The sequence below is a fragment of the Chironomus tepperi genome, unplaced genomic scaffold, assembly GCF_022539635.2.
Source record: "Chironomus tepperi strain 1889 unplaced genomic scaffold, CSIRO-AGI_Ctep_v1 contig_172, whole genome shotgun sequence".
Taxonomy (NCBI): Eukaryota; Metazoa; Arthropoda; class Insecta; order Diptera; family Chironomidae; genus Chironomus; species Chironomus tepperi.
Window position 1 is genome coordinate 897,742 of NW_027226294.1, and position 27,969 is coordinate 925,710.

General features: G+C 32.5%; 3 protein-coding genes across 5 annotated transcripts in view; 2 read left to right on the forward strand and 1 right to left on the reverse strand.

Moving 5' to 3' along the window:
- Nucleotides 1-1,557: 1,557 nt before the first annotated feature.
- Nucleotides 1,558-9,530, forward strand: LOC139088937 (MOG interacting and ectopic P-granules protein 1-like). Its single transcript, XM_070638299.1, has 7 exons — nt 1,558-1,669; nt 5,202-7,317; nt 7,380-7,652; nt 7,716-8,021; nt 8,112-8,291; nt 8,361-8,670; nt 8,730-9,530. Exons 2-7 carry the CDS (start codon nt 5,260-5,262, stop codon nt 8,732-8,734), a joined length of 3,132 nt encoding a protein of 1,043 aa, XP_070494400.1. The 5' UTR covers nt 1,558-1,669; nt 5,202-5,259; the 3' UTR covers nt 8,735-9,530.
- A 609-nt stretch (nt 9,531-10,139) lies between these two features.
- OstDelta (oligosaccharide transferase delta subunit) lies at nt 10,140-12,800 on the forward strand. The gene is made up of 3 exons (XM_070638301.1): nt 10,140-10,257; nt 10,452-10,690; nt 10,754-12,800. The coding sequence occupies exons 1-3, from the start codon at nt 10,245-10,247 to the stop codon at nt 12,416-12,418; spliced, it is 1,917 nt and encodes a 638-aa protein (XP_070494402.1). The 5' UTR covers nt 10,140-10,244; the 3' UTR covers nt 12,419-12,800.
- A 3,909-nt stretch (nt 12,801-16,709) lies between these two features.
- The window catches only part of shn (zinc finger schnurri), a 38,056-nt gene continuing 26,796 nt past the window's right edge, over nt 16,710-27,969 (reverse strand). For 2 of the 3 annotated variants that reach the window (XM_070638376.1, XM_070638375.1), the window contains 6 exons: nt 23,052-24,180; nt 22,560-22,698; nt 22,073-22,372; nt 19,456-21,983; nt 19,146-19,390; nt 16,710-19,084 (listed from right to left, as the gene is read on the reverse strand). In XM_070638376.1, coding sequence (XP_070494477.1) covers nt 17,214-19,084; nt 19,146-19,390; nt 19,456-21,983; nt 22,073-22,372; nt 22,560-22,698; nt 23,052-24,180 — 6,212 coding nt within the window. In that variant the 3' untranslated portion in view covers nt 16,710-17,213. Of the gene's footprint in view, nt 19,085-19,145; nt 19,391-19,455; nt 21,984-22,072; nt 22,373-22,559; nt 22,699-23,051; nt 24,181-25,771; nt 26,358-27,969 lie in introns of those variants that run through there. The other variant, XM_070638377.1, reaches the window with a different exon arrangement.

Sequence of the window (27,969 nt, forward strand, 5' to 3'; positions counted from 1 at the left end):
GTGCCTTTAAATCTAATTCTGCCATGGATATACGCAAAAGGAGGAGAGAGATAAAATGTAGTCTGATTAAATTCCTTGCATAAATTTCTAGAAAGATTACGATGTCTCATGTCCAGTCAGTCAGAGAATTAAATACGACATACAAAAATCTTTTGTGCTTGTTTGTTTTCGTTAAGGAAAGGAAATTATTGCGCATTTACAATACAGAACATCCGATACTAGTTAATGATATAAAGACAGTTTAAGGAACACGAGTCTTTTTTTTTTATTTAAGCATATATGGTGCTTTTAATGTCAGAACAATATGTGTGTAGGATGGCAACATCTGTTATGTATAAATTATATGATGGAAAGTAACTAGGTATTTATCTCGATCCGCTCCTGCCTTTAATTCTGTTAAGTTCTATTTTTCGGGTTTCCACATTTAAATCTCTCAATTTTATTTGCTTTATGATTCATATATATGCGTAAGACTCCATCTATTCTATACATGTGTTTTAAAAATCGGAAGTTGATATGAAAATGCCCCCTCTCACTCACTCTCCTTCATTCCTCTTCTTCTCTTCGTATGTGATCAGATAACACTAAGTTTTACAGACTAAAGTAGAGCAAATAGTTGAGAATGGAAAAATTTTAATGCCTACGCAAAGTTTTCATCTGGCAATTAATTTTTGTGGTATGTCTAACTTTTTTTTTTCTGCCACATGAATTTATCAAGATTTTCCCATTGAGTCAACGACGATGCATGTAAAAGTATTTAAAAGTCTCGAAAAGACCAAAACTTCAATTTACGGTAAATGAAGATATAGAAATGCGTTTATGAGTCATCCTGATGAGATGTACCTTGACGACGATTCTCAGCTGAAACAAAATTTACATCATGCATTTTGGAATGTGACTTTGGAAATTCATACGACTTGATTTAAATGTCTTAAATATCAAATATGAGCTTTTTTGGATGTCAATGCATGCAGCTCTATCAAAAGTCATCAGTCTGCCTATAAGTAAGACATACGTTATGCCAATCCTTACAATTTGTTTTAAAATGTATCCCTAAATGCATAAATCATGCTTCTGTTACAAAGGATCATTCATGAAACATGTGCTCTTGGTACATAACATATTCAATATTCTATGACATGTTATAAGACATAAAACAAAGTTGCAGTTATGAATTTCAATTACGACAGCATAAATTTCAGGATATTTATCAATAATAATGCAGATATAGGAAATGCAGCCGTTAAATCACGTGTGTCCAAAAGCTCAGGATAATTGTAAATTTATGATTTTTTTAAAATTATTTAAAAGACATGAAATTAAATGTCTAGAAGGTAACATCCTTCTCAGTAGTATCGTCATCATAATCCCATTCGACTAATGTGCAGAGCCGCAGAGGGGTCCCTTCATGAATTTTTATGTCTATATATTGTTGTTGTTATTATTGAATGAATTAATACAGAGCCGCTAGCTAAGTACAGAAACGACGCCATCTTTGTTCACTTTTCCCCTTGTACGTACCAAAGTTTCCTGCTATAAACGATTTTTTAGTACGATTCTGGCTGTTGACTCGCTCGCAGGTCTAACTACAGATTTTTTTCGCATAAATTCCACATTTATCATATCGCGAGTGTTATGAAAATTATTTTAATCGTTTTAAAAACAAAAGGTAATGTTGGATGTGATGATTTAAATATTATTGAGGATATTATTAATGGTGAAAAATCAATCTTAAAAGTGATTAAAAAAATTTTTTGTCAAAAAGAAAAACCATGCATCATATACTGTGTATGTGTGTGTATGTGAGAGTGTATTAGTGGCAGAAAGCCGTATATTTTAATACACACTCAATTTGACAGGGACGGCGTGTATTAAATGGACTTATTAATGTTGATGGATATGAGAATTATTATAAATTAATTAAATTTATATGAAATTGTGAAGATAATTAAAGAAAAATGAAAATTTGAGCATAAAATTGTGATGAAAAATACATAGATGAAATGTGTGGATGTGTACGACACTGGCATGTATATACATGAAATACATAGACATGTTGTGAAAGTATCGGTGTTTGGCGGCAAGAAAATTATGTGTGTGTAGTTGAGGAAAAAAAATTGAAATTTCTTGTTGTTGCTTTGCGCGCTGGATGATGGGCGCTCCGTAAAGGGGCGAATTGTACTTTTTCTCAATAAAATCCAATATGGCGATTTAATTCAAACTTAGTGAGGGGGTCGATCGGAGGGCTCATAGATCATAAGCACATGTTAAAAATGCAATTGTAAAGTATTTTCGATGTTTATATGTGTATTTTTACATGGACGACGAAATACACAGTTCTTTTCCATCAGCTGATGTATAAAATTTTTATTTTTTTACTCGACTTTTAGTCTACTTCATAAAATAATTAAATACATTTCATTAATGATTGGAACATGTGAATGAGTGTCGGACAATAAAATCTCACGAATGTCTAGAATCAACGTAAATAAAGATGTGAAAGCCATACAACTCTGTTCAGTAGTAATTCATTGATCAAAATATACAGTAAAAAACAACATGTGATCAAAACAAAAAATACAAAAAATTGTGTGAAAATGACTGCAAAAATTCTATAGAATTATGACATGAAGCTACTGCATATTTGTATAATTTATTATGTCACTAACAGTCTATGTGCTTTTTATCCTGCAAAATTCAAAATACATAAAGGCCGGCAATGTGTATAGTCAAAATAACATAAATCCCTTTAAACTAACTGCATGTATGTCATAGAACTTTTGTGGTAAAAAAAAAAAACTTTTCCATTCCTCAATGATGCTCCTCAATGATTTGAAGAGAGGTATTTTTAATAGACATAATGTAAAGTGAAAAGTACCGAAACCGAATAGAGGAATAAGAAGAAAACCATTGGCATCATCGTGAGGCAATTTCTTACATTCTCTTTTGATGTTCACGTTCTGCCTTCTTGCTTACGATACGACGATGTGATGCTTAAGTTTCATGAGGGTGCCCCGATCAATAACTAAATCCTCATCCGGCTCATGTAATATACCATGTATATACACTATTTCTAAGACAATTGTAACCATTTTGTGTGAGAGGAATAGATTGATAGACAGAAGCGTTCGTCCATTTAATTTCACAGGAATAAGAATTTTACTGTTTCTTGTGTTCGCACTCAATTATGTAGTTATACTTACAATGTGTATGTCATAAAAGTGTTAATCATGTGAAATTTCATTTTTTTTTATTTAATCAAAAATGTCACGCTGCACATGAGACAGCATTGAATGATGAATTTAAAATATCTCATCATTGGTAACTGTAAATATTTTCCCAGTTTTCTTCTTCATTTCACTGCTTTCTTGGTCTATTTTCTCTACAATGTCTGTTTTGGTCTTAAAATCATTTTTTAATTACTTATACAGAGCTATACTGTTATCATCCATGATAGACATTAGTGCTCTATTAATTTAAAATTTTCCATGTCATGTAAAGTGACGAAAAATAACATTTGTCATCAATGCCAAAGGAGACAATAACCTTAGTAATATTTATTTACTGTACATGCTCACTCACTTACTCGCTTACTGTATTAATGATGATTTCGTCATCATGATTATGAAGGGGTCGAATTTTTTGCATTTCCAATTTCCACTCTGTGTATACCTATATATCCGTAAGCCATCAACTCTGGCTATGAGAAAGTTGTGAGTGTATGGATTCTTTATATAATGTTTACGTATACCAGTTTTGGTGTGTATGAGTGCCTCAATTTATTTATACATGAAAGCAGTATATAAAGCTTTATAATGGTTGATGATTTCGATAGATATGTTATTGTTGTTGTTTTTTTCCATAACGTTTCTGTCAATGCGCCCCTGACTACTTTTCGGGTTACTTATAAAAAAAAATAATTTTTAAAATGTTGATTGTGGTGTGTTCTAAAAAGGCATTTATTTATTTTTTTTGCATATGACATACTTTGGACAAAAATTTTTTTTTGCTTCTTCTTCTTCCTTTTATTGCTCCTATAATTTGATTAATGAAACTCAAAAATTTTGATGATAACAAAAATCGATAAAAATTTCTAAATTCAACATCGGGTATAGGATCTAAAATTTGATGAGAGTTGAATGTATTTGTGCAGCTATACTAAATCCTTAACTTGGCACTAAAGACATTATTACGAATGGGCTTGTGTAAGGGTGAGATTAAAGGAATCCTATGCTCGTTTCTCTTCTCGTTAGTTAGTTATGACATGACATGATGAGGGTATGAGATGATAGAACTCAAAAATATTTCCCACCCACTACGTTCACAAGTTCATAGCATAAGGTATGAGTTGAGCGTAAAGTGGGTGAGGATAAAAAGTTGTGTATAAAATTTTATCAGGAAAATTCCTGAAATTATCGATTTTTTATTCTTCTCTATAATGATTCGACTAAAAACAATATTTTTTGGCATTTAAAAAAAAGGGGGAGTTAGGGAAGGAAGAAGAAGAACATGATGCATGTGTGGGTGAATGATAGTTCGATGACCATGAAAAATACACTCAAACATTTTTTCGATTCATTCACTTTTACAATATAAATTTTCGAAACTTTTGCTGACATGATAATGACTACCTAATCATTCACAATTTGTTTAATTACATATTAGATTAGAAAAGATTTTTCAACGGCTTTTGATTTTTCAAATTTAAATCTGAGCAACAAAAAAGTTTCTTAAATTTGCTCAAACTTTTGAATTTTCAAAGGAAACTTTAATCGTTAAACTATTTTGATCACTGATAATATAAAAATTACATTGCGTTAAAGTAATTAAATTTAAAATTCTCTCGAGACCTTAGGGCACAAAAAGCCACATCCATAAAACTCTGCGAGATATTTTCGCGCACTTTTTAACTGATAATCTTTGAATTTTGAATGACAGGTAGACACGAGCAAAAAAAAACTTGCTCAGTTTTCAGAGAAATTTTCTCCGATTTCGCATTTTCATTCATAATTAAATTTCCTTAGAAAAACCCTAGTAAAATCCGATTTAATCACTTTAAATTGATATTAAAGAGATAATTTACTGGTAAATAATAAAGTTATATAGATTATCTTATGATAAAATTGATATTTTGCATATGTTGTATGTTTCTGGATCACAAAAATTTAATTTAATCTTTTGTTGATGATTTTCATTTATAGATTGTCAAATTGATAGAGAGAATTTCATCAGAACGCTACTAAATATAAATTAACCACAATGGGAGAAGTTGGAACAGAAATCGAGCCGACAGCGCAGATAAAAATGAATGGAGAGTTGAATGGAAATCACGTTGAGCAGGATCAAGAAATGGAGGAGATTGATTCTGCAGCAGATTTAAAGAAAACAATTAAAGACAATGAAAATGAACCAAAAGTTTTGCCAAGTAGTAATAGTAACAATACAAATGGGAAAGAGGAGAATAAAAATAATTCGAAGGAAGCTATGGATGTTGATGATAATGAATCATTAAATGGCGAGCAAATGCCATCACAACCAGAAGAAGTAACAATTCCAGACACAGCCGATAATAATAGTGAAGACGGTACAATGGATTCAGAGAGAGATGTTTTAGCTCTTCCAGAAGATCAAAATAATAAAGTGACAAATAATCACCAAAGTGATGATGCTGCTGTCGTTTTATCTGATTCCTCTGAAGAATCAGATTCGGAAGAAGATAATTCAAGTGCTACATCAAAATTTCGCTCAGCTGAAAGATCAGCAGCTGTTAGTGAAAGTGAAGGAATTTCCAATGGTGCAACAAGCACAAATCAAAGTAGAATGGAATTTGATGATGATGATGATAAACCAGTAAGCATTCATTCCGATTCGGACGAGAAAGATGACTGTATAATGATTGATGATGAGAGTAAGAAAGGATCAGCAGCAACGAGTGAAAAGTCATCACCTCGCCGTCCACGTAAGAGTAATTTACAATCTGTGACAGATTTTGATGATGACATAGAAGAAATTGTAGAAGACCCACTGGAAGTTGATAATCCAGCAAAAAGAATTAAACTTAGTGGTACTACAATAACCAGTGTTGATTTAAGTCGGCCATCATCGTCAAGTTCAGCATCTTCAAGCTATCCGGTCAATTTGTCAACAAATAGTCGTTCAAGCTCCGGAAGTTCGCAAGCACTTAATTTGACAACGAAATCAAGTACATCACTTCTCAATCCATTTGCAACACAAGCTGCTCAAGCATCATCTGCTTCCAATTCAACGACATTACTTCCGAATCTCACTGACGATATGTTTGTTTTGGAAGCTCCCTCATTTATTGTTCCATATATTTATGAAAAACCACCATCGACTAGTTTAAAGGAAATTGTAACTGAAATTGGTAAGACTATATCACCAGAAAAGTTGAAAAATGAAAAGAAATCATTACAAGATGAACTTATGGGCGTTGATTCTGAATCGAATCTCAAATCGGCCGATAGTTCTGATAATGACGAAAAAGCAAAGCCAGCAAAGAATAAGGGTGGTAGACCAAAACGAGGTGCAACAACTGGCGATGAATCTTGGGACGAGTATAACACATCAACGGACGATGAAGCTTCGGATAGTGAGAAGAGAACAAAGGTGCTAATTAAGGAATCTCATGCTGACATTGAATCCATTAAAACACACATTATTAGCTCAGATAATATTGGAATTGGCGGTGATTCAAAGAGCGATTCATATTTCGAGAGTCCTTTGGGAAAGTTCTTTATGACCATTGGTATAAATTTGGTGCAGGAATATGTACAGAGTGATTTATTGCGACAACAGAAGAAGAAACGCGAAAAAGAAGGCAAAGCTCCATCAACAGCCACACAAATGGCAATCAATTCATTGCAAAAGAGCTTAGAAATGTCAAAGGAGAATAATGCACCATTCAAGCATAAGATGAAGCGTTGTGAGTCTTGTCAATTCAAAACCGAATCCGAATTAGTTCTCTCAATGCACTACGAAATTCCACATCAAAGAAATAATGTCTACAAATGTAATTATTGCGAATATGAAGCAAGGCCCGTACATGACATTTTATATCATATGGAAGCAATTCATAACATTAAAGGTCGTCTTGAGAAACCATTCAGCTACCATTTGTGCCCCAACTGTCCATTCGAGGATAATGGCAAATCCAAAATGATTCGACATGAAGCTGCATGCGTTAAGAAATTCAAGCCAGATATTAATCTGAACCCGCCTCTCGATTGGGAACCTCCAGCTAAAATTCCACGAATTAAGGCCAAACACGGATTAGTAGGAGCCGCAACTGCTTATCAGGTAGAAATATTCATTTTAATCCCTCATTTTTTGTTACTTATTTCAATAATTTTCTATTATAGGCAATGGCAGCACAACAACAACAAAGAGCTGCTCAAGCAAATGCCGTCGCTGCTAATATTAGTGCATTACAACGCAACAATACGTCTATCAATAGCACTAACATGAAAGGTCGTCAAAGAGTCGGTCAAAATATTCAGAAACCTCAACTCAATGCAAATTCAATGCGAAATAATCAATTTAAGAATTTCAATCCCAGCATGCTTTCAAACAATTATCAACTAGCTGCTGCTACTCTGGCAGCGGCAAACACTCAGTTCCTACAGCAGGTTGTTGTGAGTTTCGATCATAATTGCTTTAATTTCGTGAACAATATTAATTTTGGAATTTCATTTTAGGCTCAGAAACTGGCAATGTTAAATCCTGCAGCTGCTGCAGCAGCAGCCAGCTCATCATTCTTATCTTCCTTGACAAATGCAGCAGCTTCAACAACTCCAAAATCAGCAAAAACAAGTGGATCAACGCCGAGCATTTCCATAACACCATTACCAAGACAACAGCAACAACAACAGGCCGCTGGAATGAAGCCTGGCCAAAGTCCAAGTGGCGGAAAGCCGCAGTTTGTCATATGCGAAATTTGTGATGGATATATTAAAGATTTGGATCAGTTACGTAATCACATGCAGTGGATTCATAAAGTGAAGGTAATTGTTGCAAAGTTGCTAATTTCTTAATACTCTACGAGTTTATATTGGAATTAACGAGACTAACAATACTTTTGTATCTTATGATAGATTCATCCGAAAATGATTTACAATAGACCACCATTGAATTGCCAAAAATGCCAGTATCGTTTCTTCACCGATCAAGGTCTCGAACGTCACTTACTGGGTTCGCACGGACTTGTCACAAGTTCTATGCAAGAAGCAGCCAATAATGGAAAAGATTCTGGACGATGTCCCGTTTGTGGAAAGGTATAAAATGGAAATACATGACTTTGTCGTGATGATTTATTTACTGATTTCTTTGTGTTATTCTTATAGGTCTTTCAATGGAAACTTCTTAATCATGTTTCACGTGATCACAATATGACACTAAAGCCCGCCCATTTATCATATAAATGTACAGTTTGTACGGCAACGTTTGGCATGTATAAACTTTTTGAGAATCACGTCTATTCTGCTCACAGTACCGTTGCAAAGAAGGATAATAAGGCCAAATCCGCAACATCGACATCAAGTTCAACATCTCGAAGTGGTGACTCTCTCCTCAAACCCCTTAAAATTAACGATGAAATCACAATAATTCCACAACCTGCAAAGAGAATGAATGATATTGAAAGCCACGTTATCGGTATGTTCTAATCTTCTTGTTAGAAGTTTCAAACAACTAATGATTTGATTAATTTACAGATTGAGTTCAAGCATAATGTACAACATAAAGATCCATCGTCAACCTGTTTTTTTTTGGCAGCCTATGAATGATAAGAACTAGATTTTACAATTATTTTACTCCTTTTCTCGTTAAACTGAAAGAAATAACCAACAGAATGTAACAACTAAGTGAACTGGATACGCTGTAGTAGTAAATCATCTTATTCACTCAAATATTTCATTTCTCTTTCCCTTAATTATATTAAAACTGTAAAATTTCATTTTTATTAATTACACACATATTTTTTGAAAAGGAAATACTAGAAAGATATGTAGTTACTACGAAAGCTTTCCACACATTCAAAGAAAAAAAAATTATGAAAATATACACAAAATATAAAAATAAAGAACTAAAATTATTACAACAATAATAACTAAAATAGATGAAGAAGAAGAAGTAATATTATATAAAAATTGTGTAAATACTTGAGGACTTAAACTTATATAGAAATTTTTATGCGATGTCAAATTTTTAAGGACGGTAGAATGGATTGAATTGTAAAAAGAGGAAATAAAATTTTTGAAATTAATTAAACTTTCGTTAGGTAAAAAGAACTAAATTAAAAAAAAAAAATTATTATTCTATGAAAAGAATCATTAAAACGTGAAAATGCAGGAAAGATCAATACAATAGTTATTAATTAATTAATTTAATGTTAATGAATTTTTATTTTAAAGAAAAATTTTCTTTCTTTCTCCTTAATTTAATTAATCATCATTTCGTAACCGAAAAAACATAGATTACATATTTAATTTATCTAGTTTTGAATGTCTTAAGTGCATAATTTTTTTCCCTTCTTATTAATGTGTATCTATTTCATAAAGTATTTTTTAATTTTAGGAGATAATCTTGAATAAAATTTCAGAAGAACTTGAGATGAACTCAAAGTCTAGTCTTTTTAATTGTCTATGTGAATTTCAGGAATAATATGTATATTCTCGTTAACACTGTTCAACCACATGTTAATCAGACAAAACTTCCGTTAGAAATACAAAAAAAAATCATTTTGAAAAATCCAAACGGTCTTTAAAATTTCAAAATAACCGGAACCGTTTCGTTTTTTTAGCTTGTTTTTCTGACATTTTCTAAAATCTGCTACACTTTGTCTGATTGTCTGAATCAAAATATTATTGTCTGAAGAAACATTTATATTGTTCTAAAACAAAATTTATAGGGTTTCAGAAAAATAATTTGTATGGTTTCAAATAAAGATTTTGTTTTGTTTAGGATGAAAATTCAAAAAGTTTACTAAAAATAACGGTTAATTTTGTTATTTTTGTGTCAAAAATCGTTCATCTTTAATATTATTAAATATTATTAATAAATTTACTATAGAATCCTAAAGATCAATTCACATCAACAAAAGAGCGCTTTTGACACATACTCAAATTTGTTGATGCTACTTTAATATTAGTTTTTGGACACATCAGAGGTTTTCGAAAAAAATTAAACTTTTAGTAAATTTCGTGTTAATTAAAGTACTAGGAAGATAAATGAAACGTTCAAGTGAGTAAATATGATCTACTTTAACTAATTAATATCATTTTAATACAAAATGCTATTAATATAAGGTGAAAAATCGATATAAGATACAGCCGGCACCTCATTTTGTTGATTGCAAGAAAATAATTACAAATTTTCAATTAATGACTCAATCTTACTTCCAAATCATCAATTAATACATTTCTTTCTATTTATAGCTTTAATATTTGGATTATTGTCGGTCCTAGTGACTTTCATTAGTGCCACGCGAACTATAGATAATTTCTTGAGTAAGTCTGATCTTCAGAGACTGCAACAAATATTCAACGATGGAATCAAGTCAAATGACTTACAAACCATCTTTTATTCAGTCATCAATTCCAAAAAAATTCCATCAGAGACTAAGGATAGTTTATGTAAGAAACTCCCAGGAGTTTATAAAGACTCAAAATTGAATGTAAGTAATTTTGTGCTATCATCCAGTAAAGTAACTGATAATCATTTTTTTATTATTTTATAGGAATTTGAGAAGAATTATTACTATGTTGGCGCAAGCACAACATTATTGTGCAGTGAAAAAATTCCATCTGAACTTGTTAGTCAGTTGAAAACATCACTTGATAAGGACTTTTCGTCAACACAAGAATTATTCTACACATTCTATGCTCAGAAATACCTCGATTCCTCTGTTCTTAAAGAAGATGCTACAAAGGAGAAATTGTCAAAGAAATTATTGGCACTTTTGAAAAAGGATGACTCATTATCATCACTTGGCTATGGATTTTATGTTGCTAGTGATTTGGGAAGTGCTGCAAGTTCAGTAATTGATCGTGTTGAAGATGCTATTGCACAAGCTGATGAAGTTGATGGAAAATTACTTCAATTCGAAGGTGGTTTAAGCGTCACATCTCTTGTCATCAATGGTGCATTAAGAGTCACATCAAATAATAATAAAGCAGTTCCATTGACTGCTGAACAAACTACTAAATTTGCTTCATACTTCCTTTCACGACGATCAGTCACACAAGCTAAAGGAGCAAGTTTGTTATTGGAATCTCTACGCAATATTATGGCTGACAAGAAAATCACTCCAATTTCCATTCGTATTGCTGACAATGGTCAACTTCCTCCAGAAGATCCAGTTATGAAGATTAAAATTTGCGATTTACTTGGAGAAGCATTGAAAGAAAAACCAGCAGCAGTTAAGCTCACATTGACATCAAAGAGTGATAACAAGAAAGCAATTGATGCTGAAAACCTTGTCCCATCATCAGAAGATTCAACTGTTTACAAATTAGATCTCAAGTCAAAGAAATTGGCTAAAGGAACATACAAAGTTGATATCGATGCTGGATCATTCAAACAGACAAATATGGTTGCAACTGTTTTAGGAAAAGTTCGTTTGGATAAGATTGACGTGTCTATTTCTGAAGCAGATTCACAAACACCAACAAATAAGGTATGGCTTGATAAGTACAGTAAATTCCCAGAAGTTTTCCAACTTGATAATCAGCAAAAACTCAGTCTCCGCTTTGATTTGTTCGATGACACAACAAATAAAATCATGTCTGTTCATCAAGCATTCGTTCGTTTCTCTGATAAATCTGGAGCTGAAATTGTCTTTGTTGCTGAACAAGATGTTGCTAAAGCATACAAATTTGAACTTGATATTGGAGCAAGAGCTGGTGATTTCAGTGGAAAATCAGGCGTCTATGATGTAGAATTGATCATTGGAGATTCCTCATTAGTCAACTCATTCACACGTAATCTCGGTCAAGTTAATTTGAAATTCTCTCTTGAAACTAGAAAAGAAAAAACAGACAATTCAGTCACAAGAAAACCTCGTCCAGAAATTCATCATTTATTCCGTGAACCAGAAAAGCGTCCACCACGTTTCGTCTCTGACTTATTTACTGGATTATGCTTAGTACCAATTCTTATTCTTTTCATCCTTTGGGGACGTATTGGAATCAACACATCAAACTTCAGTTTCAGTTTAAGCGCATTAGGTTTCCACGGAGGACTCGGAGCTATATTTTTACTTTTCGTCTGCTTCTGGTTGAAACTCAATATGTTCCAAACAATTCAGTATTTATTGGGTCTTTCCGTTCTTACGTTCCTATGCGGTAATAGAGTGCTGAGATATATTGCAAGTAAACGCTTAGAAAAGGCTGAGAAAAATTAGAGAATGCCAAAATAAGAATTAAAGAAAACAAGCATTTTTAGTGTTTTTCCATGCAACATCCCCTCTTTATCGACTTTTATTTAGCGATAGATAATTAATTATTTACTATCATATAAGTTTTTTTTATTATCAAAACGATAAAACTGAAATAAGAAAGGAATTAAAAAAAAGAAAGTGTTTCACGATCTCGCACACGAATATATGCGCATATTAATAAATCCTACAATAATAAGGGACGTAATGTTATCTTGTCCGGTTGTTTCTACTTTTTATTAATAATGTGTATTACCAAAACGATAATAGATTACAGCACTAAATGATGATGGAAATTTTGTGTCACTAAGAACGTGTGTTAATGAATAAAAATGATGAAAAATTACAATGGAATTTACTTTAATGTTTAAGCTTTTTTACTGGCGCGTTGATGACGTGCTTGTAAAATTTGCAAAGCTCTAAACCTCCCTTCTTGCTGTAATTTATGCAGACTCTTGCAATCTGGACCAATTTTTCTTTATACGGTGATTTTTCAAAGATTATCCAGTATTGAGTGACTTTTGCTGACAGGTCTTTAGTTAAGATTATAGTCTTGGATGGAAGTTGCTTGATCTTTGCGAAATTTTCAGATTTTTTCATTATAACCCATTGCTCTTCACTTGCTGCTTTAAGTTCTTTCAATTTTTCTGGCGTTTTTTCGGATGTCTTTTTCAAAAGTTCCTGACCTTGTTGCTTCTTAATTTCAATGAATTTGTCATCGATTCCAACTTTACTTAATTTAAACCAAAGTTGATTACGATAAACTGATGAGATCTCGTAAATTGCATCATATAAATTTTCCCATTGCTGCCTTGTTACTCGTGTTTGAACTTCCTTTATTGATGAAGGACTAACCATTACATCTGTTGTTTCTTTAAGTTTTGGTAAATTATTTTTGACTTCTACAACATAAAACTTTTCCTGCAATCTTGTTCTTATTGGTGTTTGAGAGTAGTAACGAGGACTTTTGATACTACGAATGATGCACCGTCCATTATTTACTAAAAGATTTGACTTGTACATTTTTCAACGAAAATTTTCTGTATCAATGAATTAAAATTTCGAAATTTAAAATGGTTACTGAGATTTGTTTTTGATAAAATGATTGTAATAAGGAGAGTAGTTCTAAGCCATAATTTAAGATGTAGAACTATCAACGCAGTTCTGTTCTGTTAATACTGTTAATGCTAAGGAAAATTTCATTTTAATCATGTTGATAGGAAAACAGATTGCTTAATCAGCCAGTGTTCTGAAACATCCGATCTGGAAATAAAATTATCTACAATTCTATAATTCAGTGGTTCTCAAAATTTTTATAAGCCGATGAACTTACAACTGGAAAATGATTTTTGGACGCTCTGAATATTGACTAGTTTTTTTCGTTTTAGTGATTCCAATACAAATTACAAATCTAAGCGATATGTCTTACCTACGACCTCATTATGATGCAACTAATGATCCTTAAAACTAGACATTAAACCAATTAAACAATAATCTGTCATTAAAACATATAATCCGTCTTAAGTCTTAGGGGCATGACATTTTGTTGGAATTGGATTCATGTAATGGCCTTTTAACAGTCATTGGAAATGCAGTATTGTGGGTGATACAGAAAATGATTAATTTTTACGGCATTTGGCCAGATAGTCGAATAATCTTCGAGAGCTCAGTAGTATGCTTTTAAAAAATTTCATTTCATTTTGTAATATTCCCGCAATTTCAGCTTATCTATGTGTCAATTTATCGATTATCGCTGTTATAATGTTCGAAAAACTTCCCTACAGTAGTAAATTACAGTTATTTTCGGGATCCTGGAAAAATTTTTCAATGCCGATCCCGATTCCGAATATTTATTGGGATCTGGATTTCGAGAAAGTATACTCAGTAGTGAGACCATGCAAGCGGAAATCGTAGTTAGCACGATTAGTTGTGTTATAATTAGCATTTGCCTGAAGTCTGCAGACTAGTAATCCTCGTAATATTAGATGTTAGTTACGACTAGAGATGTCAATTATTTGGGTTTTTAATATTTGTACAAATACCCAAATACCCAAATATTAAACCCCAAATATTTGTACAAATATTTTTAAAAAAATTTTGGTCTTAAAAGTAGGCCTAAGGACCATTTTGCAGAATAATTTTTTTAAAAGTTGTCTCAAATAACTGCTGAGCATTTTTTACAACATTGCGAAAGTCGTTTACCGCTTAGTTTAATTAAAATAACGAGCTAAAAAAGTCAATCTTGTAAATTTCAACTATAGTGTTTTTTCCTAAACCCAATGACACCAGATTCTTGAATAATTTTTTTCTTTAAAGATTTAAAATTGATTTAAATGAAGTTTTAATTCTTCAGGAACATTTTTTCTGAGCAGATCAACAAAACTACCTTTTCGCAGATTTAATTTTCTATTATTTCTGGGATTAAAACCCAGAATCTCTGCATACAGAATATAATTTCTCTCTGAAGGTCGCATATTATGTCTGCAATTTTTCCACAAATTTGCAGTAGATTCTGATGTAATCAGTATGATTTTTGTTAGATTTTGGTAATGATAATTCTAAATTTATGCAACTTCACTATACTTTCTTCTAAGTTCAATTATATAACCAGAATATAACTTATATTCAACATAAAGGTGCATTAAATTCAAGTTGTCAAAAAATTGACACTAAAAATTTTATGAAAATCAGAAATTTTATGAAAAATTTCCTAAAAATGAAGATTTTAAGCAGACCCAAATAAATTTGGGTTTACACCCAAATATTTGGGGTACCCCAAATAGTGCAAAATAACCCAAATATTTGGGTATTTGGGTATTTGTATTGACATCTCTAGTTACGAGTAATTAACACATTTGAAGATACTGTATCTAGGCAAGGTTTTAGGGGCTTAGATACAGTATTTACTTATTACTTACTTAATTAGACTTTTTATGGCTATATCCATATTAATAATTTGCGATTTAAATCGTAGTAGTTAGGTAGCTATTTAAATAGTGTGTTAATTAGATAGAATTAAATAGTTTGCTATTTAGACTCTCCGTGCTTGAATGATCCATAGTATTATGAACTGAAAGAAAGGCTCTGAAATCAACAAAAAAGAAGATTAAAAAGAAGTGATTTTTTTCCATAAATTTTTCAAATTTTATTTTACTTTTAAAGTAAAAATAATTCTTTCATCATCAGATGCACGTTTTCACTTTTGTTTAAAAACTTAAGATTAATAAACTTATCAGTATAATATAATTCATATTTATGTACATATTGTATGTTTAAAATTAATTAAAATTAAAAGAAAATCTTCCCTTTTATATCATTAAACTTTTTTCACATCTTCATCTTACGATAATTTAATGTTAATTCAATAAAAAGGATCCCACAGCAAAATGTTTCTACTTAAAAATTAAAATTATATGTAGACTGACTTAAAAGAAAATTGCATTTAACACAAGTAAAAGAATTAATCAACTCATGCAGTAACTAAAAATAAACTAATTCATAAGATAAAAGCTGATCTTGTGTCTATCAAACTAAAACGAATAGAAATGGCTTATTGTGGAAGACTATTAATTTTACTTATTATTTCGGTAGCCCTAACAGGTAGAGAGAATGCTTTCATTGTACAGAAATACCACTACGGTACCTAAAAGCAGTCTCTTTGCCTGATAGGGTAGCATAAAACTCATAAAAAATTTCTCATAGGTTCTCTTTTCGTTTTGTATCAATTTGATATGTTGACGTGTCATTAAAAAATCTTTATCGAAAAATGAAATCTATCTGTATCTTAGTTCTTGATATTTAGTCATTCAATTTTTTGATATTTTTAATTTTTTTTACGTATTTCCTTAAAACTTTTTTCAAAAATCAAATCAATCGGATAATTCCTTAAAAATTCTCACTTAATTCCGATTGATTTAACTTCTATGGACTATATTCTATGTGGTTTATTCCAAGGTGACAAGATAAGCTTGAATTTCATACTTGATACTTCAGTGATTGTAGTGTTTTCTGGTTTAAGAATCATTTCCAAAAAAGGAAATTTTTAGAAAATGCTTGAATTTGCTGAGTTTTTATGAGAATTAAATCTCAGTAACCTCCCTAAAATCTTCAATTCCTAAAAACTACTCTCTCTTCATTGAAAGTTACTAGACCTGATCAATATTATTTTAAATACTTTAAGACTATGGTGTCTGAGCAGAGTGGAATCTGGGATATCGAGCCATATATTGACATATCTGCTAGTGCAAGATTTAGGTCTCTTTGACCTAGTGGTTAGGTAACAGACCGGATGTTACTCTTTTCTCCGTATCACTATTATGTGAGTACGTGAGTTCGATTCTCACCAGAGACCGAATCTCTCAATCATTATGTAGATTGCTGTCGATATCTCAAGAATTCCGCACAATGCTCACGACATTCTTAAGACATATTGACCAGATCTTGAAGTTATAAATCTATAGATCCAGTAAATCATATTAATCACACTAGCATTAGACATAAAATTCCAACTTATCTTGTCCCCCTCGACTTTTAATCTGCAAATTTTTGTTTTTATTTTATAATGTATAGAAAAACTTTCCATTATGGCTTAAAAATTGGTTCTTTCTAATAACTGAAAGGATAATTCTTAGAAAAAAATTCATTCAATATTATTTTTTTTTGCACGAATCGTTAATCGATTCCTCTATTGATTAGATGACTTTCTTAGTTTGTTTTAGTGTCTTCCGATATGTTTGAAGTTTATGTGTTTCTCTCATTTTAGTTAATTTTTGGCACACGTCAATTGTGATTTCTCGTCGTCATGAAGAGAATTGTCATTGTTTGTCGATGGCACATGCTGTAAATTACTTTCTAAATTAGCTGTTAATTTTATTCTCTTCATTAACTCCGAGTCAAAATCATCAGTTAATTTTCGTTTAATTAAATGGCCATCATCATCATTTGACATGCTATTTGGTAAGATGATACCTTGGTCACTTGAATCGCTGTCATAATTTTCATTCATTCCACTTTCATCGCAGTCAATTGAATCGTCGATTGAAAGTGGTGGAAGTGGACCCAATTTTGATGGATCTTTTTCATTTAGTTTCTTTGCAAGTGCTCGAAGGCTCATCAAAGAATTATCACAGTCACTTGTATCGATATCTGTGAGATTAAAGCCAGCTCGCTCCATTTCAGCATAAGTACCAAATGGCAGTTTCTGGAGACATTCCAATTTCAATACATGCATTTTACTTCTTAAATGCTTTGCCAAATGTCCATGAATTCTAAATGCAATTTTGCAATCTTTACATTTAAATGGACGTGGATTTGAGACACTTGGAACACCGAATGTTGAAGACATGTTAACTTTGTTCTGATGACTTACTGATCTCTCATGTTTCTGTAGATGCCCTTGTGTTCTGAAGCTTACACCGCACGCCTCACATCTGTACTTTCTTTCCATATAATGAATATTCATGTGAATCTTAAGCTGACTAGCTTTTTGAAATACCTTTGAACAAACGACACAAACTGGTCGTCCTGAATCGTCTTGAAGGTGTGAATACAGGAGTGGATCATTACCAAACATATTATTAGAATTTGATGCCTTTTTGTGAAATCCATCTTCGCCAACAACAATAGTTTGGGGTGTTAATAAAATTGTCTGAGACTCTTGACCTTCTTGATCACTTCCATTATCACCTTGATCATCAACAGTACGCTGCAACTTTTGTTGTGTTAATTTGAGGTATTCGGATGCAACATTCTTAGCCTTTGATGATGGTTCATCTCCAGCATTTGACTGATTCTTAATCTCCAATTTATCAGATTTTGCAGCAAGATCAGCTAATGCGTCCATCATTCCACTACTGCTGCTATTGATATTATTACTAGTTTTAATTTGGATAGATGGCATTTGAGTGGATTTGACAATAAAAATTGAATTTTCTTCGTCGTTTGGAGTTTTGATGTCTCGCTCTTTTGTTGGACTGCTATTATAGTCGATGAATTTACCAGATTGCTGAATTTGTTTAATTCTTGCATCCTTCAATGCTCTCTCGGTGACGTATTCTTGTGGAAGAAAACTTTCACCATATTGTACGGCGTCAGTAAAGTTCACATTTGTTCCTATTTGGTTTAATGACATTTTGTCAGTATTTGAGACAAGTTGGTTGAGAAAAGCAGGATCGGAAATTTTTGAAATCACTTCAGATGCATGCATCATCATTGGTCGTTGATGATACTGTTGATTTTCAAATTTTGGTGAGGGCTTTTTGGTTAAATCCATTGGCATTGCATCGTTATCGTCAGCTATTGTTTCTTGAACAACTGGACGAACTAGCTCTTTTGGACGACTTATTGATGGATCAGAATAGTATTTTCCATGACTAAGAAGATCAAAATCTCCAGTTTTAATTGTATTTGAGAAGATGACTCGACTTCTTGGAATCATTTCCGCCATTGAAGATTTTTCCAACCAGTTTTCAATATTTTGAGGTATTTGAATAAGGTGCTGTTGTTGAGGATATTGAGGTATTGGTGTATGACTTGTCGACGGTGGTCTCGTATTACTGGTTGTTTGACTTGATAGTGAAAGTAACAACTGTGCTGCTTCATGTTCTGGCATTCTGTTCTTTGACTCATCAGAATCTGTAAAGTAAATAAAATAATTAAATTTCTATACCTTAATATACAATCTTTAAGAACTTACCATCAGATTCATCATCCATATCATCATCAGTATCAACATCTTCTGTCTCTGAATCGCATCGACTACTCATGTCATTTTCCCTTCCATTCATAATCATTCGTCTAGTGTTATCGCTATTATTATCATCATTTTCATTTGCGTCATCATCAGGAACTGTAGGAATCGGACTTAAACCCAATTCTGAACATTTCTTATAATGTGCTTTCGATTTCATGTGCTTTGTAAGATTTCCTTTTGTCTTGAAGCTATAAAGAAATGATTAAAATCAATAACAATCTTTTAAAAACCTACAAGAGTTTTGAGTACATACCTAAATTCACAATATGAGCATGTATAGGGCCGTAAGTCAGTGTGTGTTCTTATATGCTTTTTCAACATCGACGGCTTCTTACATCTAATACCGCATTCTTGACAAATATATTTTCCTCGGCCTCGACCACGTATGTATGTATATTCATCATTATTTTCATAGTTTGAAATGTTTTGTGGTGGATTTGTAGCAACTGGAGTCGATGTGCTATTTGGTGATTGCTCTTCTTTGATCGTAACATGTTGAACTTGATAATTTGTAGGTGCTACCGTTACCGAAACTTTTGTACTTTGCATCTCAATTAATTTGACAATTTCCTTTTCACTCTCAGCAATTGAGAACTTTGGTGGTCTTTGACGGGAATCATAAAGTCCCATAGCAGCATATGGTGATAAGTCAAATATGTTTGGATTATTTCCAGTATAAATTTGCCAATTGCTATACATTGACAATTTGTATTGATTTTGTATATAAGTAGGTTGTGGCTTATTTACAGTACAATAGAAGGGCTTTGTACTAGACTTTAACCCCAAATATGTGTAGGCATGTCCATTCAGATAAAGTTGTACACATGATTTTGATGGACGAGGTGTTTCTGGAGAAATTAAAGGTAATGTGTTTGCTGTTGGAGTGATTCCATGATGCTGCTTTGGAGTAAATGTTCCGGGTTTTAAAGGCAAGGTTGTTGGACGTAAAAATGCAGGCTTTGACATTTTTTGCTCTGGCGGTGGTGCTAATTCTTCTTGTAATTCTGAATTTAATTCTGGTGACTTTCGTCCACGATTTGCAGCGTCAATATTATCAGCAATTCTTGCGAAATTGAATGACTTCTTCTTGGAAAGAACGACACCATTTGGACGAGGCATTACAGTGCTGGGTGAGACTTCACGTGGTGGTGGTAATGAAATGATTCCATTTTGTTTCATTGATGGAGAATTTAATCTCTTATCTTGCTTAATTGGAACTGGTGGAGGTGGCAAATCATTCTTATTCACAATAGTCATAGTATTTGGACCTGGAATTCCTGGAACATATGGAATTATTCGACCACCATGTACAATTTGTCCTGGAGTTCCTAATTGATGAGCTTGTGGTTGCTGATTATGTTGTGATGATAACAGAGGTAATGTTAATGCATTATAGACAGTAACTTGCGGTGGAAATTGGAAGTGATTTCTAGTGCTAGTAAACATTGAATTTGTTGTCAATGTTGGTGCCAATGTTGGAGTGATAGTTACAATCAATTTGGGTGTTATTGGAGGTGGATCATTCTGTGATTCTTTCTTAATTGGCACTTCCAAAATATTGCCTCCAGACAATCCTTTTCGCATTAGATTCGGACTATTGTCTGGAATCACATCTGGCTGATTCTCTACAGATTCAAAAGCAATGAAACTTCCACCCGAGGGAAAGTTCTTGGATGGTGTCATCTTATCATGCATGAATTTAACATCAAAGAATGGAGATACCTTTTTCTCATTGTCTCTTGATTGTGGAAATTCAAGTCTCTGCTTCTTTATATTACCATATTCATCTTCTGCTCTCTTATTATCAACAAGTCTTGTGTTTCCAAGTAATGGACCTGGTGATGGCAATGGATTCTTAATCAAATTTTGGCTATTTATAGCTGTGGGTTTTATGGCAGATATTGCAGGACTAATGACAATATTTTCAGGCTTTGGCTTTGGTGCCTTTAACTGTGATCTCGCAAGCTTCTTTAAGCTTGATGGATTACATGTATTACTAGTTGCGATAGCTTTCAATTGTGATTGAGCAAGACTACTTAAACTTGACGGTGAATTTTTATAGTAAGGAGACATTGTGGCATTGCTTGATGGACTCATTGGCGCCGAACGTGAAATGATATTTTCATCACCGCAATGACAAATCAAATGATATTTAAGTATGTCAGCACCACGGAAAGAAATTTTACATGTTGGGCATGTATAAGTTCCATCACCACCCTCGCCATCAATTGCACCAAAATTCTTTGAATTGAGCAATAAATCTTTGATAATTGATCCTTCTGGATTTTGTGGATGACTCGTCGGAATGACAAGTTGTGTTGGCTGTTGCTGTATAATTGGTTGTTTCTCACCAATTTCTTGTTGATGCGATGTAATAACAAGTGGTGCGGCATTTTCACTAAGAAACCTTTTCCTAGGTGTTTGTGGATTGTGCATTGTAACATCAACACTTAGTGGCTCCTGCATCTTAATCAAGTTTAATGGCTGCGGTGTAGTCATATGATATCTTAAAATTTCCTCATCATGTTGCTTTTGTTGTTGCTGTTGTTTGAGTAAAGCAAGTGCCAATTTTGAATTGGAATTTGCATGAGGTTCATTTGTTGTCGTCGGCACTGACGTCGTTACAATAGTATTGTTGCTTGACGTAGACGTTGTTGATAAATTTCGTTGAATACCTGTTATCTTATGATATTTTTTCTGAAGTAATGCTTCAACATTATCAATAATAGCTTCATTATCACTTATAATTCTACTGATACGTTCCTCGATAATTTGGGGTGTCTACAAATGCACACAGCAAGTAAATAAATAAAAAAAATTTTTTCAGTTATTTGAGTAACGAATAATCTCGCATGTAATAAAAAACTCACCAAATTTCCAGCATTAGCACTGAAAAACGATGGTGTCGATGGCGTAGACGGTGTACTTGAGTTTGTTTGTGAAATTGGAGCCGCTGTTGATGGCATAACAAGAGTACTGGCTTTCGTCAAATCCAGTTTCTTATAATTATGAAATTTAGGTTTATATGGTTTATTTAAAGTAGTATCACTGGATGAATTCGCTGGATATGGAATTGAAGATGAAGTTGATGATGACGACGACGAATTCTCACCAAAATTTCCATTCATCTGACTTTCCATCATCATCGAAGGAGATGACAATCGATTCATCTGTACAAATAGAAACAAGTTTTTTTTTTATATTATAGAATGCATGTAGTTTGAACTGCTTAATTTAAGCAACGGTTTTCGGACATTTAAATGAGTTTCTTAAAATGAATTTAATCGCTTAGGAATGTCTGAAACCTGTTACTTCGTCCATTACGTCACAAAATTAAAAAAGACACTTTAAACTTACACTTTCGGTTTGACTTAAGTTCTCAGTTTCATCAATATCACCAGATTCTAAGGAACAGCCGTCTTCTTCGTTTTGCTGATTAATGAGTGCACTATTCGGGTCCGTCTCTCCGTTACAACGTTGAATGTGTGCACGAGATCTAATTTAAATTGTAATTGTAAATATAGAATTATATTAGATAGGAATGCATCTTCTTCTTTACGGCGAGTGCATTTAAGACGAACTGACTGAATGACACAATAAGCAGACATAAGGCGCCATCAGAATTCAATTAAAAAATGATTCAATTATATTTTTTTTCTCTATCTATTTAGCAAGCTATCTTTAGTAGATGTGTAGTATAAAAAGAAAATAAAAACATCTACGAAACAATTTTCGAGACACAGAAAGATATAGAGATAGATATAACGAATCGAAGTTCGATGTCATTGCAAAATGTCTCATTTTATGTCATTCATCGATATGTCAATTTAATAATAGTTAAAAGCTTACCGGCAATGCTTATAAAGATTGCTCTTTGTTTTAAATGCAAATCCACAGGAATTACAAGGAAATGGCCGCTCGTTTGTATGGGCACGAATATGTTTCTGCAGCACTGATGGCTTGGCACAATTAAGTTGACAATATGGACAAATATATCGACCTGGACCTTGATTTGTTGTCGTTGGCACACTTGTCGTAGTCGTATTTGAACCAGTTGATGGCTGTTGATGACTATAATCCACTGATAACTGATTATTGATGATCACAAAATTACCGTTGTGTGTTTGATGATTATTAGCATATGAAATTGTTGCAGGTTCTTGCTGTTGACTTGTCGTGTTTGATTTATGTCGTATATCGCCAGTCTGAAAATTACTATTATGATTACCAAGTGTCGTAACTGTCACCAATGGACCACCACTAGCTGAATTCGTTATAAGAAAGCTTGATGGATTTTGAAGGCTCAACGAACGATTGGCACTCTGATGTATAAAATTCTCATTATTAATATCAATGATATCCTTCACAAGTTGCTTCTCTTCTTCTGTCGTTTGAAGATGTTTGGGAGTCGGTGATAATGGCACTGATTGAAATTGATTACTATTTGTATTGTGGTGCGGGTGCTGATTATGATGATGTTGTTGATAGTTTCTTAGACTTGTATCCTGTGGATGTTGTTCAGTTGTAACTTCCTCTGTTGATATCCAACTATTCTTATTCTCAACAATTTCACTGTTATTATTATTGTTTAACAATCCGGCAACAGCAATAGAACTACTGCTATTTGTCGATAAACTTGTTGATGTTGTTGCAATTGTATTATTTACGACAGCAGTGCTATTATGGCTAATATTATTATTACTACAATTAAAATTATGATTTGTTTGATTACTATCTACAGTGGCACAAAATTTTTTGAATTTCTTATGCAGGTACTTTGAATCGTTTGTTGTATTGTTGTTATTAATTAGAGCCGTAGTTCCTGTTACTATTGGTGATTGATTTGACGATGATGAAGTCAATTGGTCCTTTGTGGCCTTGATGTAATTCACATTAATTCCGTTTGTACGACTTGTTATAATTTTATTATTTAAAGTATGATTATTTTGCGTTTCATCTTCTGTTCCACCGGGATCATCTGTTTATGTCATCATGCGTAGAATTGTTTGTTTGGATATGAAAATAAAACAATAAAAGAATATTCATTAATTTATGTCGATAAACGATTTTATGGGTTAATTCTATTCAAATGAATTCGCTCGCAATTTGAAGTAATGATTCAAAGGTCAATTTATATATTAACGACTTGATATGTGATATGTACACATCAACACATATAAATTTTTAGGAAGCCGCTTGACTATTTTTTTGTGTTTCATTTTTTTTTTATTCTACTTGTGTCAATTTACAGAATTTTAAAAAAGCTGATGACGTGATTTTTTTCTGTCGCATATTTTGTATGTGTATGTTCCAATACTGTCTTGAATGGTTAGCTATTTTTTTTTATCATACTATAGCTTCGTCTCGATAATTTTTTTGAAAGAAGAAGTAGACAAAATACAAGTTTTGTCCAACTGATTAACATGCAAATATGTAAATTAAATGAAGACTCTACGGACAGCAAAGCCATTGCCATAAATATCAAAATAGACGTCATCTTTATTGATTTGTGATTGAATGCATAATATGATGGACTTATACTTGATTAATAGATTTGTTGAACTCTCGAGACTCGAGTATCTAAAGATAACTTAATTATGATCAAATGTCACAAGGAAATTCCATCGAAAATTATGTGTGACGACGTAAAGATACATTTTATATGCATGCGTGCATGAATAATCATGAAATATTACGACTCATTTAAAGAGATAATGATGAGTAATCCACGTGCTATGTCTGCATTAAAGCGCAATTTTTATTTGTATCGTTGTGTAGAGGAAACAGGTGTCAATCAATACTTAAAATCGTCATTCACGGGTCGAGTTTCGCATAAATTAAATTTCTTTTCATTCTTTATTTAATTTCCTAACTTTATTAATTGAGTGTCATGGAGTATGTTGATAATCGCATGAATAACAACAGTAGCTGCTTTTGCTAATGATGTCCGTTAATTACAGTCGAGTAGAGAAAAAAAGAGAAAGACAGGGCATTGAAATGAAGAGATCTTTAATAATAAGTAATCAGGGACGAAGCGTGACTTTTTATTGATTTGGAAAGTATATTTATCTCTTGTAGACAGTTTAACGAGACGAGATGTCTTCGAATTAAAAATAAAAATATTTACATTTTTGTATGTCAAATTTCTACTAGATTTATCATCATTAGAGGAACTGAGAGGAACGTGTAATTTGTTAACAGTAAAATAAAATTGTGTCAGCTTAATGAAATGGATTTTGCGCATATAATGTATGAGAAACGCATGTATGCATGCAATGTGTTAGGTGAGAAGTTCCGGCATTCCATTAGAATGAAAATTATTCATTCAAATACGAAGCCAGTCTGAGTGAGTTTTATTTATATTCTTTTTTTTTGTGTGCAAAATATCATAAGCACATAAGAACTAGACATTTAAAAAATAAACTTTTCAAGGACTTTGAGAGTTATTTATTTTCGAACGATTTCCAATGAAACAACACAAAAATTCAGCATATTAAAAAGAAGTCGAAAAAATAGTCGAACGAGAATTCATTCCGTCATAACAGCAGAATCGCGGCTATTTTAATTACCATACTGTCGCCATATGCCCCACTCCATATCTGACATGGTAGGAGCTTAGCTAGCTCAAATCTTGAAATTCCAGACTGGTCTCTCGAAATTATTTATTCATTCGCAAATCGCGGATTTTTTTTTATTTCTCTTCACTTCATTCCTTTTTTTTGTGTATATTTCTTATAATATAAAGCACAGAAAGCACTGTCGATTAGCGAAATATGAAATAAAAATCACGCTCACCTGCCTTCTGTGGTATACATATACGGACACAAATAAATATAAACAAAATAATAATATTAAGAATAATGAAACATATCGCAATTTACCAGTCAACAAGACTAGATTGAAGGAGTGAGAGTGAGTAAGCCGAAAGAGATATGAAAGACAACAAAATTGTTGTGTATTGAATTACTGCATTGCGAAAAAAAGAAGTAAAAAATAAAACCAGTAACAGAAGAGGTATGAAACACCCCGCGCGAAAGCCCACAAAAATCAACACTGTGTAACGTATGCACGATACCGCTTACTGAAATGAAATAATAATAAGTGGCAGTGAAACGTCGTCGATGAATAAGACATAATACAAAGAAGAAGAGAGACAGAGAGAGAATGAGAATTAAAGAGTAAAGTTGTACATGTGTATAGCGCAATAGCAGAAATTTTAATAATAATATTAGCAACAGCATGTAATCATAACAACAAGTACAAATATTCACAATACATACTTTTGCTTAAACGATTGAGCTATTTTCGTCTTAATTCCATTACACATTTCAATTAGAGTTCATTTGAGGTGAGAAAGAAGAAATGAAAAATGTGGTTTTTGCGAATTGAATGGAAATGAAAAAAAGTAACGAAGAAGATCAGCTGAAATGAGATGTGATCATTGTCAAACATTCACAATATCATACGGCTGTATTATGTATCATCATGTGATTATCTTGTTATTGATGGGATTTCATTATTTGCAATGTTATATCTGAATTTAATAATTAGTCATTTACGAGAATTCCCGTAACTAAGGAACAACAATTTTTAAATAGAATAAACTAGTTTGAACTGGTTCTATTATGTAGGCAACATAATGTGTTTCCATAAATATTTTGCAATCAATAACCAGAATAATTGAATTATGCCCTCTTGTCTGCCTTTAAAGGTCTTCAAGTTGCAATTATCTAAGATTTACATAACTAGCCTAAAGTTTGTGACATTGCAAGGCACAATCAACTTTGATAATTTAAATTTCCTCTGAATAATCGATAGACGTCACAAGGTCTTGTGTTGGGAAATTTTTCCAAGATAATCTTTGATATTTACTGTAATACTTCACAAATATTCTATCCCACAAAGAGGCCTGCTACTAACATTGTAGTATGTGATGATTTTATAACTTGTTTAGCCAATGGATGCTGATTAACATGGCAAATATTAAACGCGGATATTGGTCACATTTTAAGCTCAAAACTCTCAATTGTCTGTATGTATTCTATAGCTGTTATGAAAAGGCCTTACTGCTGATTCAGTAATAATGAAAACATCTGATGTTTATTACTTAAACTTTAAATTATTTCTGTCTCATTCACTGTATAATTTATAAACTATTCGATTTGCTGCCATACAATGTCTATTGCGCGAATCGCCTACGTCACTTGAATCGAGAGAGACTCAAATATGTCTGTTTAAATATGCTGTGCCAAGTATTTTTCTGTTCGTTCCCTTTAAGCTGTAAACTTGGCGATTAATTCTCTTAACCTTTAAATTCTATACAGTCGGATGCTTAATACAAGTATGTTGATAATAAAATTTATGCTGTAAATCTAATTTAAATCACTAAAAATTCCTCGTCATCTTCATCGACATGCTTTGAATTTTGATTTCTTCTTCGCGATATATATAACGTCTACAGAGAAAGGAAGTTTCGCATATAATAAAATGTATAGATAATTCAACATGATTACAAGTTTATGAGGAATTTACATAAACACTCAAATTTCCGGCCACCGAAACATCTCTCCTTGTCAAAATATCAAATAACATTATTCATTTTTAAAAATTTTGCGCTTCGCTTCGATGTGAAGTGTACTTCCATAACGATTATTAATTGGGTGACCAGATTTTTGATAGTAAAAAAGGTAAAGATCCAGTAATGAATAGAAATGTCTAATTTCGGTCCTAAGAGATCGCTTTTAGGTACTGTGGTCGTAGTGGTCTT